Here is a 15,187-nt window from a genome sequence, read left to right as displayed (position 1 = left end):
CCAACAATCCAACCACATCAACATTAACAAACACTTCAGCAATTGTAGGAAATGAAGAAAACGAGATTTCTGTAGTCTGCACACATGCAACCCTGGTTCAACCTTTAAGTTTTTATACTTCAGCTGTTTCTCTCACACCAGGCCTCACCCTTTATTCCCTTTATTTATATTTCGTTTTTCAAACTGTCCATGTAGTGATATGTATGAAAGCATAGAGTAAGTAAAAGGTGAAATTTTAAGTTGCCAAAGACAGACAGTGAACTAGCAGAGTGAGTGACTCTCTGCTTCTTCCAAGAAAAGTTCTTAGTCAGTCTCAGCTCTTTGTCATGTTGGCCTTTCTTAGAGTAGTAGTAGTTATTGTTAATGGTCACAACTGTCAGAGTGTAAAAGAGTTCGGCGGATGTGCATGTACATGTGGATGCTGGTTTCACCACGTGCGTAGAAGCTGACCAATGAGTTAGAGTGAAGTAGTTCTGGCTGTGAGACAGTTATTCAGCATTCTTCTTCCATTATCCTTTAATTTGTAAAGTGAAAAGTTAGACTCGAAATTGGGTTTACTTCTGAGTCAGACTCAGCAAAAATGTAAAATTGTTGGACAGTAACCTTTTCTCACAATGCGCCCCATTATTTGATTGGCATCTACAGCTTTTCCAACAAGTCTGGATCTAGAAATAAAATTAGGATTCCTTCCAAGATTCCTCTTCAAATTAAGCATCTTTTTCTTTAATTTATGATAGTAAATATGAAAAACTTGGTCATTTTTGTATAAAAACAAAATATTGTTTTTCCAGTAAGGTTATTTTCATTTTTGTGTATTGATTGTATATTTTGTCTTACATGAGTATGGCCACTTGCATACATACGTGTACATTCATTTACTGTATAGGCTGTAGTAATTTTAGTACCCTATGAAAAGTGTGTATGCAACTGGGAATAAAAGTGTTAGACAAAATATCAAAACATTGTTCATATAGAAAGGATTTATTTGCAAAACTTGCAACATAATCTGTTTACTGCCCTGTAAAAATATTTTAAAAAGTGGCTTCACCCACAGTGGTGTTTACATACAGTATGGAAATGTGTGTCTGTCAGTAAGTGTGGTTATGCCAGCTGTATGTGTGAGGACTGACTGAGAAACTCTGACTTTCCTTTTGGGTGAGGTGCAGCCTCCTCCACAGTCTTTAAAAGGTCTGAGGTGCTGCTTCCAGGTCCCTGTGACAGGAAGTCGAAATGTTCCTCTGATGTTTGTAATTTGCACTCTCTAATAAAGAGTTCTGTATCATCCCAGTTGTTGAGCTCATCATGGGCAGTGCTGCGTTCGCTACCATTGCTGCTGCTGCTGTTGTTGAGTGCAGAGGAGAGACCAGGGGCACGGTTGGTCAAAGGTTGACTGAGGTTCTGCACAGAGATCGACTTCCCAAGACCACCTTCCCAGTCTGAAGCCCTCCCATCTGGGCTCGAAGAGAGAAGCAGCAAGGGCTTCACCTCAAGGCTCATGTGCCTCCTCCAGACCCCCTCAGATTTCAAGCCAGGCTTCTCCCGCAGCTGAACCGTTCCCTGGCCAAAGGCTGCCTCGTTGTCACCTTCTTGGTCAGAATCCACACCGCATCCTACAACAACAGAGGGGCCAGAGCTTTCCTCGTCCACTGCCACTCCATCTGTCAGATCATCTGAGATCGGGTCAGCAGGGCATCGGAGGTGAGAGGGGTGTACCATAGGGGGGAGTTGAAGAGTGAAATTCCCCGTGGAGGAAGGTGGGGGCGGCAGATCAGGGAAGTGTGCTTTTTTCGGGGTACCATTGGTGGTGACCAAAGTTGGATAAGGGCTATCAGGGGGCAGCAGAGGTGATGGGGAGAGCGAGGCTGTGGATGGTGGATAGGATGGAGGGGCTGAGTCCGGAGGAGCATCATCATCAGCTGGTGCCAGTATGAGCCGCAAGCCTCTCGGGTTGGGATTGAGAGAACGACGCATGCCGCCACTGTTGTGTCCTCCGCTTCCAACAGGCTCACCTCCCTGATGGGAGGGAAGATCCCTGCCAATGATTGAGGTCGGGTAGTCCGAGTTATGATGCTGGTTCTCCAGTTCAAACAGGGGGAGGGAGGAGAGGGTGAGTGCTGAGGGGCCTTTCTGTAGGACTTGGCGGTAAATATCCAGCAAAGAGTCCAGCTTTGATTCAATGGAAGTTACCTAGGCACAAAAGAAAAGAGAATAAGAACCAAGGCTGAAAGAGCTGAATACTATTCTGTAAATTTTCTGGGGGTTTCCAATACAGATAAATTGATACTGTTAAAAGCAAAGTTTCATAGGTATTGGTCAAGAGCCCAAACAAATCACCAACAATGTGAGGTAATAAAAGTTTATGAATGCATTTTACATGCATTCTGTGTTCCTTATTTTTTTTCTTAAACCCACCTGCCTCTCCACCTTACACACACGTCCAAGCATGCTCATGCCCTCTAGGGAGTCTCCATCTGGGTGCAGTTTGTCCCTCATTTTTTTATCCACAGGAATCTGGCCTTTTCCCAAGATCTGATCCACCCTGAGATACACACATACATTAGGATTATTATACTAGAAAATAATGACGTTGTAATATAAGAAGGCATCCCTGCTGTATTTCAGGTTATCTGCAGGCAGACAACAAACCTAAAGCAACAGAAGGCTAAGGTTAGGGTTAGTAAAAAAAAACCCCACACATGGCTTGAGTGAATCAGTGCTATAGTATAAAAACAACTATGGAAAAAAAGGAGGAAAATCTATGGGAAACTTAATTTTAGGATCGGATGTAATACATTTTGTAGCAGTTTGTTTGTGTTTGCATGTTTTTTTTTTTTTTAATAGAATATAAAGCATATTTAATAAAAAAAAAAAGCTCTGAGTGAGCTGCTTCTTGCAGTGCTTGATTTAAATTACTGTCAGATTATGTCAGAGTATTCATTAAATGGTTGTCTTTGTTCTCTGACAGTTAATTATGTTCAGTTAGTGAAGTTAATTTTCATACTTTGAGTTCCAAAGTAATGCACAGGTGCCTGTTTTCACTCAGGAAAAAATAAAAAGCACATCCAAACCGCACACAACTGCATACAAATCAGCAGCATTCACATACAATAATGTTTCCACTCTCTGATGAAAGGAGAAAGAATGAAGTGTGGAAATACAGATGAGATCTAATGTGATGTCAGACAGCTGTGTTTGGGTTTGTTTGCATTTACTTCAAATATTTATGTGTCAGACACGGTTAATAAAAACCTTACCATGTGGATGGAGTTTAACATATTAAAATCATCAAGTTTTGGGTTAAAATAAGGAATTGAATTGTACTGCAATTTCATTTGCCTTTCAGTTATTGTCAAAACCTTCTGGTATTAACTACATGTTCTACTGTAAACTCCAACCATCTGGTTCTGCGGGAAAGTTAATACATTTCAGATATTTTATATCTGCTTGCAGTAACCTGATTTCCACTGCTATAGCACTTATTAGCAGCTATGGCTGCATGTGGCAGGATTTTAAAGTCTAAAATTAATTTAAGTGAAATAGAATAACCCTGAGCCAGAAAGCTTCTTCATGTGGTTGCTGTAATAATAGTGTAGTGCAGGAGAGGACATATTCCTTGGCTGGGTGCGACCAGAGTCTGCTGCACTGGCCAGTCTGGAGATAGGGAAAAAACTGGATCAGGCACTTCTCTCTGACTTAACACCATGAAGCTTTAAGCACAGGTACATAAATGAACAGATACACACAGAGGTGAAGGATGGCATTTTCAAATGAATGATTTTTTGTTTATGAGGCCGCCTAATGCCGACTGAAACACAGGTCGACTGGCAAAAAATAGTATTTCTCTACAAGGTGATTCCTAAAATGCTTTTAGTCAAAAACATGGCATGTTTCAGCATGCTGTGCAGTGTGTCCTGCAATTAAGGAAACTGGACAGATAGAGGACAAAAGAAGAAGCGGTAGGCCTAAAACCATATCTACTGCAGAGGAACAACATTTAAATGTTTATCATTAACAAATAGGAAAAAAAACTGTACAAAGACCTGACACAGAACTCAAGATTTGCATCGAGCCCTTCAGTTAATCCAGCTATTGTTTGATGTTGCCTCATCAAAAACTATCTCAGGAGAAGGGTGGTAGTCAATAAGCCATTGCTTAGGAAGGGAAACAGGGAGAAAGCAAGAACTGGTGTTATTGAGTGATGAATCCAAATGAGAAAAGTTTGATTCAAATTGTCAGTGGTCTATACTGAGGAGGTCAGGAGAGAAGAAAACACTGACTGTACACCTATTTATAAATAACATGGTGGAGGCTCTGTCTTGATTTGGGGCTTCAGTCACTGGTGTTGGGGATCTTATCAAAACTGAATTACAAACGCAGATGAGTACCATCAGATTTTAATCCACTGTGCAATACCATGCGGAAAGCAATGGCTCAATTCATCAGCTTGACGATGATCCCAAACACACTGCTAATGCAGTCAAAGCATACCTGAAAAGAAAACCACGCACCATCATAGACTGATCATCTGGACAGAGAATAGAACTAAAGGCAGCCAACATCCAAAGAAGAGATTTGTAATGTCCTTCAAGAACCTGGAAAACTATTCCTGAAGACTGCTTTAAGAAAATACTAGAAAGTTCACCTAGAAGACTTCAGTCTGTGCTGAAGAATAACGGTGGTCATAGTAATGTGTGGCATGAAGCTATGTGTATGCCATTTTGACAGACTTTTCACCTAGAAGGCCTGTGTTTTCTATGTGTCCACTTATTAAGTCAGTGAAATGATTACTGCACCAAAATCGCTTCAAGTATTAAGATAAGTTATATTTGTACATTTGGCTGAATTAGTTCAAATACATCTAAGCATATGCAAATTCAAACTGGCTGGCAAAGTTAGTAGGGAAGCATTTGGCAGAAGGACCAGAAAAGGGGGTGAGTCTAACCCCGGTGTCGACCGTTTCCTGCTGGTCTGGCTGTAATATAAATGCAGGGAGGGAGAGGAAAAGGTCTTCCCACGGCTGCGCAAAGGCCTTGGAGGAGGACCCACTACAGAGTCTAGTCTGGGAGAGAGAGGGAACACACATCTACACATATGTATTTAGTTTGGAAAAGAAATATGTACTTAAAAGAATGTTAAAGTTTAAAGTTAATTTATAATGATTTTCTGTGACGTGCTATATAACCTATAGCGTTAGCTCGAATTGCAGCAAAATCAACACATAGCAGCTCAGGTTCTTGATACATCTATAAATTCCTTGATTTTGAAAGCAGGAACACAGAAATCTGTCAATATCAATCAATGTGCATGCCGTTTCCTGACCTGGTCTGAAGGCTCTTGATGCGACAGAGCATATCCAGGTGACCTGCAGAGTACTGCTCAATCACGTCCTTCACATCATACGGACGCAGCGTCTCCTTAAACTTCTTCTTTGCTACGTGGAACTTCATGATCCTATACATGCAAAATACAAATACACACACAGTGATTGCTGGGAGTCAATTTAAGTGAAATCTAGGGTGTAATTACTAAACACCACCATTAGGTGCCAGCAGTAAGTTTGAGAAAACCTACAGAGAGGTTCTTGTGCTTCACTGTTGATCTTTTCTTTTTGGAGTGTAACAAAGATAACACAAAATTTCAAATACTTTCTGAAGTATCTGATGGAAAACCAGTGCGTAATGGCGAATTTGTGAAACCTGAGTGTAATTTTCTTTCTCCTTTTATTTGGTGAACAGAGCCGCTGCTGAGTAATAATATTGATCCAGGTAAGGAGATCTATGCCTCTTGGTTCATTTAGAGTCCCCAGTGGTTTCTGGTAGTTTCCCACTGCCTATTTTTCTCACTGCCTAAATGGAAGCAGCAGTGACAGATGACCCTGTGTAATAACAGCCCTGACAGAGGAGGGGGTCTCCAGCCCTCAACCCGACACCCTGGGAAAACCCTGGGATCTGGCTGCCCATGGAGAATGGCCTGCTGAGTGTGCAGACCAGCCAGGGTTAGGTGGCAGCAGCATAGCTCGTAGATGGGAGTTTATCTGTGCAATTGTATGTAGATCTAGAAAGAGATGATGATGGTGATAGAGGGGTTTAATAAGCTTCATTATACAAAAGCATGATATAAAGTCTTTGCATGTAAACCCCTAAACTTGACAATAATCCAGATCAGATAAAAGAATGATTGAGTGGATACTGTTACTGAACTATCAAAAGGTTGACAGACTGATTTCATTCGCTTAAAGAGTGGATTACAAAAAGATTCCACTCAAACTGTTACATAACTGACTACTCTCCATTAGGACACAATGATAAAATTTGGTAAATGAAAAATCTGACATTGAAAGAATACAATTGAGTTTAAGATCAATTGTAAGATACCTCAGAAATGCATAAACAAACTTATAGCAAATGCCTGGAGAAACAAATGTGAGGTTCTAAAGGGGTTGTAAGTATACTTACAACCCCTTTAACCATTTATATTAAGTGCATGTGCTTATTTTTCCATAATTCTATATAAAGATGACAACTGAACAGAAGGAAAACAAACAAAAAAAAAGCATGGAACAAAATGCAGGGATACTAGCAGTGGCAACAACTATTTGAAGATGGAAAACTGAAAATCATAATTTGGCTTTTTATCTTGTATCAATAATTCAGAGCTTTTATTAAGGGCATGCCAGGGGTTTCAGGTTTTCACACATGATTCATTGTCTTTTTATTACTGAACCATTATTGAACCCCTGCCTTAAAAAGCTGATAAATGTAAATTGTTTTAATGGTTTTTAAATGCTGAATTTATCCAGTTTTTACCTCGTCAACAATCTGTCTCTTTATTATATGGAAACAATCGAATTCATGATCTATAAAATTGAGGCAGCAAAATTTTAATTCTTAGTAAACCATAGAAAATATAGAAACTACAGCTAAGTAGGCCATTTAAAAAATACTTCATTCATATATGAAATTAGACATTTGCACAACGAAAAAAGGTGAGAAGAAGCGGTGGAGTGAGAGAGTCATCTGGTGCCAGTAGGATAAACACTTGTTCACAGGGTGCCGGTGCCAGTGAAAGAGAGCAGGCTCAGCTAGAACACATCTACACACTATATTCATGCACTATAACAGTCATAAATACGGGTCAGTGCCGTCACATTACCAGTTGATTGGGAAGAAACTCTTGACTTTAGAGAGCACAGGAGAGGTAAAACTACTAAGATAAAAAATAAATATGTGATCAATAGCAGTATTATTAGTTCCAACATGCAGGACATATATGTAAAAGTAGACAATAAATCTACTCAACAATTTAGTTGGATTGCTGATAAAGGGTAATCTCAAACTTCATTTCAATAAACCATTATCTTTTATAACCAATTATAAATAATGGGTTTTATTATTAGCACAAACACTTTAGTTAGTCTGATTAAAAGGACTAATTTAGCATTTTGGAAAATATTCTCACTTGCATAATTGTTAAAATTAGTATAATTTAACATTTAGCAAAGAAAAATACTAATAAAATCATCCTCTTTAATTTTAGTTACAGTTTCAGCACCAGCAGCTTGTTACACACCAAGTGTAGACTTTGGAAACCTGGTGCTTCTATGCAAGAAACTGCAGGAACATTTTCTGGCATGTCTTGCTTCAGAAGCCAAAAAGAGCTCATTTGCCACTTTTTCATCAACAGCAAAAAAAAAAAAAAAAAAAAATACAGCTTAAGTAAGGGTCAGCCAAATAGCATCACCAAATCCCTACTAATTGATTTTCCCTGAAATTGCTTAACATTCGATTTGAACTTGATTTTTTCCTATGCCTGCTTCTGAGAACTACTGGTATAATATTCTGAAGTCTACTAATTAGTTGACTGTTGGTCTGCTGGCGGGTCTTTGAAGTGCATGTGGTAGTATATAAAGAGTTTCAGCGTTCTGCTCTATTCGTAGTTTAATCAAATATTTCTGTCAGGCTTAGACTTTCTGATTTATTTTCTAGTGCTTCAGAATTATTTGGCACAGGGTTAGATCTTTGCATGTTGTCCTTGTACCTGTACTGCTTCTCTCCAGCTACCCCAGCGTCCCTCAGCTTCTCTGCTGGTTAAGTTAACTGGCAATTATAAATGGCATTTTCTCTTCACTTCCTATTTTTCACCTGGTTTTCTGTTCCCCACCTGCAGAGGTTCTGCAACCAACCAAAGGCTCTACGCCCCACAGTTTAAGAACCACTGGTATAATATATTGCAGCCTGTAATTTAGCTAGCTATTTGTCTTTTGGCTGCTATTTAAAGTGCATATATTAGACTAATCAGAGTTTCATGGTTTTGTTGAATTGGTTCAGACGGTTCTCATCCCCAAAGGCATCAATTAAGGCTGTTTTGTTAAAAGCTTACGTGGCTTATTAAGTCAGAAAGTGTCCTTTTGGTGGGTTGTGCTCTTATGGCATTAGTGAGATGGGGCTGTCACTCCCAACTCATCAGCAGGTTTGCCAGGAGCATATTTTAAACCAAACCCCAATCTTTTACTGAATTTAGTTTTCAGTGCCTAAGCCTAACCAACAGATGACAGTGAAAGTAACATGTAAAAAAAAAAGCTAAAGAGAAAAGCACAAAGGTCCCAAAAGGAAATCTGTGAGATCCTCTTTCCTTACAAACATGCAGCTGTCACTGCTCCAGCCTCCTAATCCTTACTTTGTAAGGACCATTATCTATGGTGACACTGACACAGCTGATTCTAACACACTAAGACTCATGTATACTGCAGAGGCACAAAGACATCTCAAAAAATGGAATTATATTATACCCAGGGATCCAAATGTGCGACGTGCAACATCACTGCAATCTCCTACCCCTAACAAAATGATGTTTCCATTATTGCTGCTTTGAACTAGAGCTTAGAAATAGTTGTAGTTTCAGGGTTAAGAGTATATGATAGAAGATAAAGGTAGCCCACCTGACACCACAGATGGTTTGTGCACTGCTTTTAAAAAAGGCCTAAATTTGAAATTGTAATTTTGTTGCCATTTTTTAAGTAGACAGCAAGACAACAAGTGGGTAGAGCTCGGGAGTTATCATCTTCACATTTACCAAAATATGTGATTTATTTTATCAATCTTGCCATCCAGTTCTCTAAAAAGCAATTATATATCTAAAGTGTTAAACAACAAATGAAAACAAAAGCTGTGAAAAGTGAGACGTGACTGAGTTTTTGGCACCTAATGTGAGTGAAGAGGATAATGGATAAAAGCACGATTTTGGAAAGCAAACTGCAGAAGTGACCACCCTATCTGTCTTATTTTCGTAATAGTACTCCCTATTTTCGACATTGTAAGAAAATTCAATAAAATCTTCTTGAGTGTGACTGCATATTAGCATCTGAATGTGTTTTTGCTGGTTCTTTCTTCTTCAAAAAAGAATTGCTCGCCCAAAGTCTTCAAGCAGTTTGGTGATTTGGGGTTGATTTTGATTACCTCATAAGGCACTCATAAAGTTTATTTGGAGCAGGACCTCACCTGACAGCTCTGATGACAGCCTTGAGAGGTGCTGATAGATCCTCCACAGTAACATCGCAGTGGCACCCTCGCTCATCAAAGGATTCCTCTGTGGTCATGCCTGTGTCCACTGAAAGAAACAGAGTGTTGAGTCATCAATAAATGTTGCTCTGCTGAAAGCATCTGCAGTCTTGAAACTCAAAAACCTTTTGCAACTTTCTGCAAGCTGGAAGAGAAAAGAGTCTGTGAGAATGTTTCCGAATGATACTATTTTGACTTTTAGGAGGTGAAAATCTATATTGTGTTTGGGATATTTAAGACAGGAACAAAGAAACTGACATATTTTTGCCACCTCCGCGATCTATAAGATGGAAGAGGAGGGTGTATATCCTTGATACTACCGATAACAATTAGAGTGGGAGATGTGGACCTGAAGAGGACTAAATAAGCATTATAAAATCATCAATTTCAAAATTCTATGGAACCTCAAGTTATAGCATTCACAAGATTTTCAGAAAACTTGACCTCTGAACTTAATCTAAAGGTCAAGGTCACTGAGATTCGAACTTGTCCAACATTTTTAACAGATACACCTGTGGTATAAATTTGAAGCTGCTATGCTGCTTTGTTCTCGAGCTATCACATTCACAAACTTGGGTGTGGGTGGATGAGAAACCCTGGCTTGTAATTCAGTCAGGTTGTGGTCAGGACTCTGTGCAGGCCAGCCAAGTTCTTCCACACCAAACTCGCTCATCCATGTCTTTATGGACTTTGCTTTGCTCTGCTTGTTAGAACAGGATGCGACCATCATAAATGGTTACCACAAAGTTGGCAACATAAAATTGGCAAAAAATGACAACAAATTAAACTGGACATAGCAATAACAAATAATCAGCTATATTAACAATGAATTGTAATGTATGGATTTCCTCAACCAAATTTTTACCAAACTATAATTAACCACAGGGCAAAAGGTTTGTTTGAGGAAATGAACAACCTCGGCACAGGAAAGATGGCATAGAAACTTGGAAGAATGGATTCCACTAAATCTCTTCTAATCATATAAGTCTGAGTGCAAATGTCACACAGTCAGTTAAAAGACTGAACCTGAAAGGAGGCAGGGCAGTGATCCAAAACATATCTCGAACTACTTCACAAATTTAGGGGTAAGATAACTGGGTTTTCAAACGTGCTACAATACTGTTGAATTTATTTTACTTAACTTTTTTGGGTTATATTTAAGGTAATGTCTTGAAAGGTGTAACTCCACAGGGCATTTTACATATACTCCCATATTTCTTCCATATTTCTCTGAAAGTGTCATTTGTCAGATGTTGGTTTGGTTGGTTACAGTAACATTACAAGCTCACCATCTGGGACAGCTGTACGAGGCTGGCTCTTCAACCTCAGAGACGGCCTAAACCGGGTCCGATCATTGAAGCTCCAGCTCTTCTGCACTTTGGCAGGGCTGCCGCCCATCAGTTCTGTGCTGCCCACCATCTCGTTGCCAGGGGAACAGCGTTGGCGGTCATTCATGGACGTCTGCCGACTCTTCATACTCTGACCACGAGGGCTCGCCATGCGGACCCGTTCCTTAAAGCTCAACTTCTGACTGCATGGAGGGAGAGAAGACAAGAGAGAGAGAAAATAGAAGAGGAGCAGAGAAGATGACAGCGGATATGGTGAGAAACATTCATACCAGTAGAAAGGAAAGAGGTAATATAGTAGGAAAGATGTGCGAGAGAAAAGACACGGGGGAGGGGGAGGGGGGGGGTAGGAGGGACAGAAAGAATGATCAGATATAGAGAGGAAAAAGTGAAGAATGTGAGTTAAGGATTGAAGTGACAAAGAAAGAGCTTATGTGTGACACAGATTGGGGTTCAGAGAGAGACACTAGGAGAGAGACAAAAAGGGGATGCTGTCAACACCTATTTCCCCTCAGAGAGTGAGAAGAGTTCAGAGCTCAGACAAAGGGCACTGTTCTGTCTTTTCCTTTAGACCAAACATCATCCATCCAACTGACATGCCCAAAACACCAGAACAGTGCCAGACTGCCTACCAAGCCACCAAAAACAAACCCTCAGTGATCCTGAGGTGTTGTAATCGTCATTCGCAGCTGAAGCATAGTAACATTACCGTCATCACCACGGTCATTTTTAATCAACGTTAAACAAATGACACCATTATTGAGAAAAAGCCTCTAAAATTTCTAGATGGTGCTTGATCTTTTATGTTTTTGGACAAAATCTTAATTTAGATTTTATTTTCTTTACTTGCAAAAAGAACAAGATTTTTCCAAGACGAATGTTGTTGCCAAATCGCTTCCAGCATGGTAATTAATAGTCACAGGTAAGTCTACTAAAACCAGTATCAAAAGGTTAATCATTAATGAGGTTTTTTGAAGCATATAACTGTTTAATGTAGTTATTTATGATCACATTTTCACTTTTATTTCTATTAAATCAAACAAACTTGGTCTTCCTCTATCACCCCAATTTTTGTCAGGCTAAATAAATACCTAATGATATCACAAACATTTAAAAATGACAAACAAAAATGAAATTCATGACATAATGTTCACATCTTTGGAAACCTTTAAGGGGCTGCTGGGTATGCAGAAAGTTCAAAATCAATGAGATGCACTGCAGCAAACTATTACTGTATGCTGCTTGGGCAAATTGATCAGCATGCAATGCAGCAGATCGATGAGAGAGATGCAAAGCTCCAGCACAATTTCCATGCCAAAAAAATCATCTTTTTGTTCAGACCACAGTATCTCACCTGAGATTCAGTGATCAATTTACCAATTTATCTACTATTGTTTCTTGAAACTTACAGACCTGTGCAATATTACCATTCCTTTCTCTTACTTGTGTAGCAACACAATTCAGTGCTGCAATGCACAAGCTAAAACTATAAATTATCACTGAGCAATACAGTAACGATGTGATATTATACACGTACTGTTATTAATAAACAGAAATAAAAATCCAATATTGTGAACTGAGACAAATAGTTGAAGAGAAATAGATCTTTTTGTGTTATCATAGTTTCCATCATTGATTGGCATAATGATTTAAATGGGAGGTACAGCAGTAATGTAACAGTGACGTTAACAGTAAATGTAGAAGAGCTACATATATGCTGTTGAGGGATAATTTAGGATAACAAGCCCAGATCCATGATTTCCTTATTTTATTAAAGTGTCTCCCTGAGAAACTAGTATAAATATCTATAATTTGCAATTAAATGAAATCAAATTAGGAAAGAGTCGTGACAAGCAGCATGCCATGATGTCAGTTTATTGAATCCTTTTAAGAACAAAAGGGGTTTCAACATGCAATTTGTTTACTGCTGCAATTTTTTTCCTTAATCATATTAAGGAAAAAAAAATTGGTATTGCTTTTGAAAATAGTACCTTGTAAAACAAAGTCTACTTCTGCAATGACTTTAGGTGGAATTCCCTTTAATTTCTAATGCAGTAACAAAGACTTGTTTGGGATAGACAGGCAGCAGGCAGCAATAGTCAAAGAGACAAATTCCTTTATGGGATAAAAAAATAACCGGGTAAGGAAGCATTGTAAGAAGGCAGTTAAGTGGGGTTCTCTTTGTTCTCCTCCATGCCATTAGTCATTCATTCTCACAAGTTACTCTAAGGGCTAAGGGCAGGGCAGAGAGGATGCTGGGTAGTACTGTAGGTACCTCCTATATTTCCGAGAATACCTTCTGAAGAGCCTTCCATTACTTAGACCCTTACTAGAGCACAAGGGACAGATGAATGAAATGGAGGGAAAGGGATGGAGAAGAAAGGGATAAATAAGGGAGGATATTAAACCTGGAGCAGATTTCAGCTCACAGTGGAGAAATTCTCTACAGTCAATATTGATGCACAGCAAACACAGGGGCAGGGGATATAATTCAAAGAGGGATGGGAATGGGTATAACCACCTGTACTCAGTTTTCCCTCACTTTTGGGAAGACAAACATATTTACAGTACAAATCCAATAAATTTCCTGTCGGTGCCATTGTTGTTGGATCCCTGAGCTGCAGAGCTGGAGTCAGACTGGACATTTATCAGAATTTAAACTGACAGTTTATTAGTACAAAGTATGTCCAACTGAATCTATGTGCAAATACTGCATCCAATACAAGCAAACCAAATCCATATGTTCTGTCTCCTCTCCTCCCTTGTCTAAAACTTTAAATTAAAAGCTGCCATGCTTGCCAGTTTATTTGGCCCAGTTTGAAGTGAATGCTGGTTTTTCAGCAGTGTTGTGGAATAAATAAATATTTTCACATGAACAGTGTCATTGCAAAGAAATGTTTTCCTATCAGGAAGGAGGTGAGTCGGCTAGAGATATAATTTCACACTTAAATGATGAGAAATAGTTCTCTGGTTAAAAATAGACAAAGGAAATGTTAGAAAAAAGACAAATTCTTTGGAAGTCTACCTACTACTATCAGTGGGATTGAGTTATACTTCACTGCACATGGAGGTATGAACACACACACACACACACACACTCTCACACACACCTGTCTATACGCATAACCTAATGATTAAACCCCTGTTAATCTTTATTTCATGTTTCTTTTCACTGCCAATATCCAGCACACTTACGCTCAGCATGATGCCCGCTGTAGCACTTTGTGGTGCGCCTAATGTTTACTACTGCTGGTGTTTACAAGTCTGCTTAAACAAAAACCACCAGCCGTTTACCACGGCACCTACCGCCGCCAAACAGCCACAGTTGGCAGTCTGTAAAACCACTAATAACAGAGAGTGTTATGAGTTCCCTTGGTGGAGGAGAACATTTAGAAGAGAAGCAGTGTCATAAAAGTGTGCATAATTATGATTAAACGAGTGTAAATTGTTTCTAAGAAAGGAAAACCTAATTAAACACAGTCTTTTAAACAGAAGGATTTCTGGGGAATTAATGTTGTTGTGAAAGCAACAAAGCCTAATTAAATGCTATTTTGTTTAAGGATGAGAAGCACATTTGCTTGTGTGTTTGACTGAGAGTGTAAACCGTTTTTTTATATACGTATGTGTGGTGGTGTTTTAAGTTTAAATGCCTTAAAAAGCTGCTGTCTCAACATAAGGTCCCCAAATGTTGCCAAAGAAGTGCTGCACTGTAAAAAATTATACTAGCATAATTAAACTCACAAATCTTTCTGTCTTTTTCCCCTCTCTGAAATCCTCTATCTCCCCTCTCCTCCCTCTTTTTCAACTTTGGTCTGTCTCTTCTAGACTTGTGTTTGATGAGTTATATAAATACAATCCCAATGGAAAATGTGCGTCATGGTACAGACATGGTACAGGCTCCTGTGTTTGAAGAAGGGTGTGCGTTCATATGCACACAAACACACACACACACACACACGCATGCACGCAGACACACGGCAAAGACAATCACCATCACAGTTTATGAACTGAGATAGAAAATTGAGGTAAAAAAAATGAAAGAAAAAGCATTCTGTTGTTTCACAAGATTGTTTGAAAGTAGCACTTGTTTGCTGAGCAATTGCTCATAATTAAAAAATAAGCATAATTGTCTCCATTACCACACTTCTGCCTACCTGACTTTTAAATTCTGCACAGTCTCTGCACCATATGTGTGCCTGCATGTCTGTATGTGTGTGTGTGTACCATGTTTACATATCTTTATGGGGACCAAAACTTGAATACTACTACACTTGTGGGGACCAA

The 15,187-nt window shown here is 39.2% G+C and overlaps 1 protein-coding gene across 1 annotated transcript in view; it reads right to left on the bottom strand.

Moving 5' to 3' along the window:
* Positions 1 to 780: 780 nt before the first annotated feature.
* Positions 781 to 15,187, bottom strand: part of kcnq5a (potassium voltage-gated channel, KQT-like subfamily, member 5a) — a 28,583-nt gene continuing 14,176 nt past the window's right edge. Inside the window, exons 9-14 of the mRNA XM_013910980.1 lie at positions 13,179 to 13,232; positions 10,847 to 11,088; positions 9,498 to 9,606; positions 5,320 to 5,451; positions 2,413 to 2,539; positions 781 to 2,187 (exon numbers count right to left, since the gene is read on the bottom strand). Of these exons, the coding sequence (XP_013766434.1) occupies positions 1,102 to 2,187; positions 2,413 to 2,539; positions 5,320 to 5,451; positions 9,498 to 9,606; positions 10,847 to 11,088; positions 13,179 to 13,232 (1,750 nt within the window). The 3' untranslated portion in view covers positions 781 to 1,101. The remainder of the gene's footprint in view (positions 2,188 to 2,412; positions 2,540 to 5,319; positions 5,452 to 9,497; positions 9,607 to 10,846; positions 11,089 to 13,178; positions 13,233 to 15,187) is intronic.

Source organism: Pundamilia nyererei, unplaced genomic scaffold (assembly GCF_000239375.1).
Source record: "Pundamilia nyererei isolate P.nyererei 1_Seehausen unplaced genomic scaffold, PunNye1.0 scaffold00054, whole genome shotgun sequence".
Lineage (NCBI taxonomy): Eukaryota > Metazoa > Chordata > Actinopteri > Cichliformes > Cichlidae > Pundamilia > Pundamilia nyererei.
This window is presented reverse-complemented; position numbering and strand designations above follow the sequence as displayed.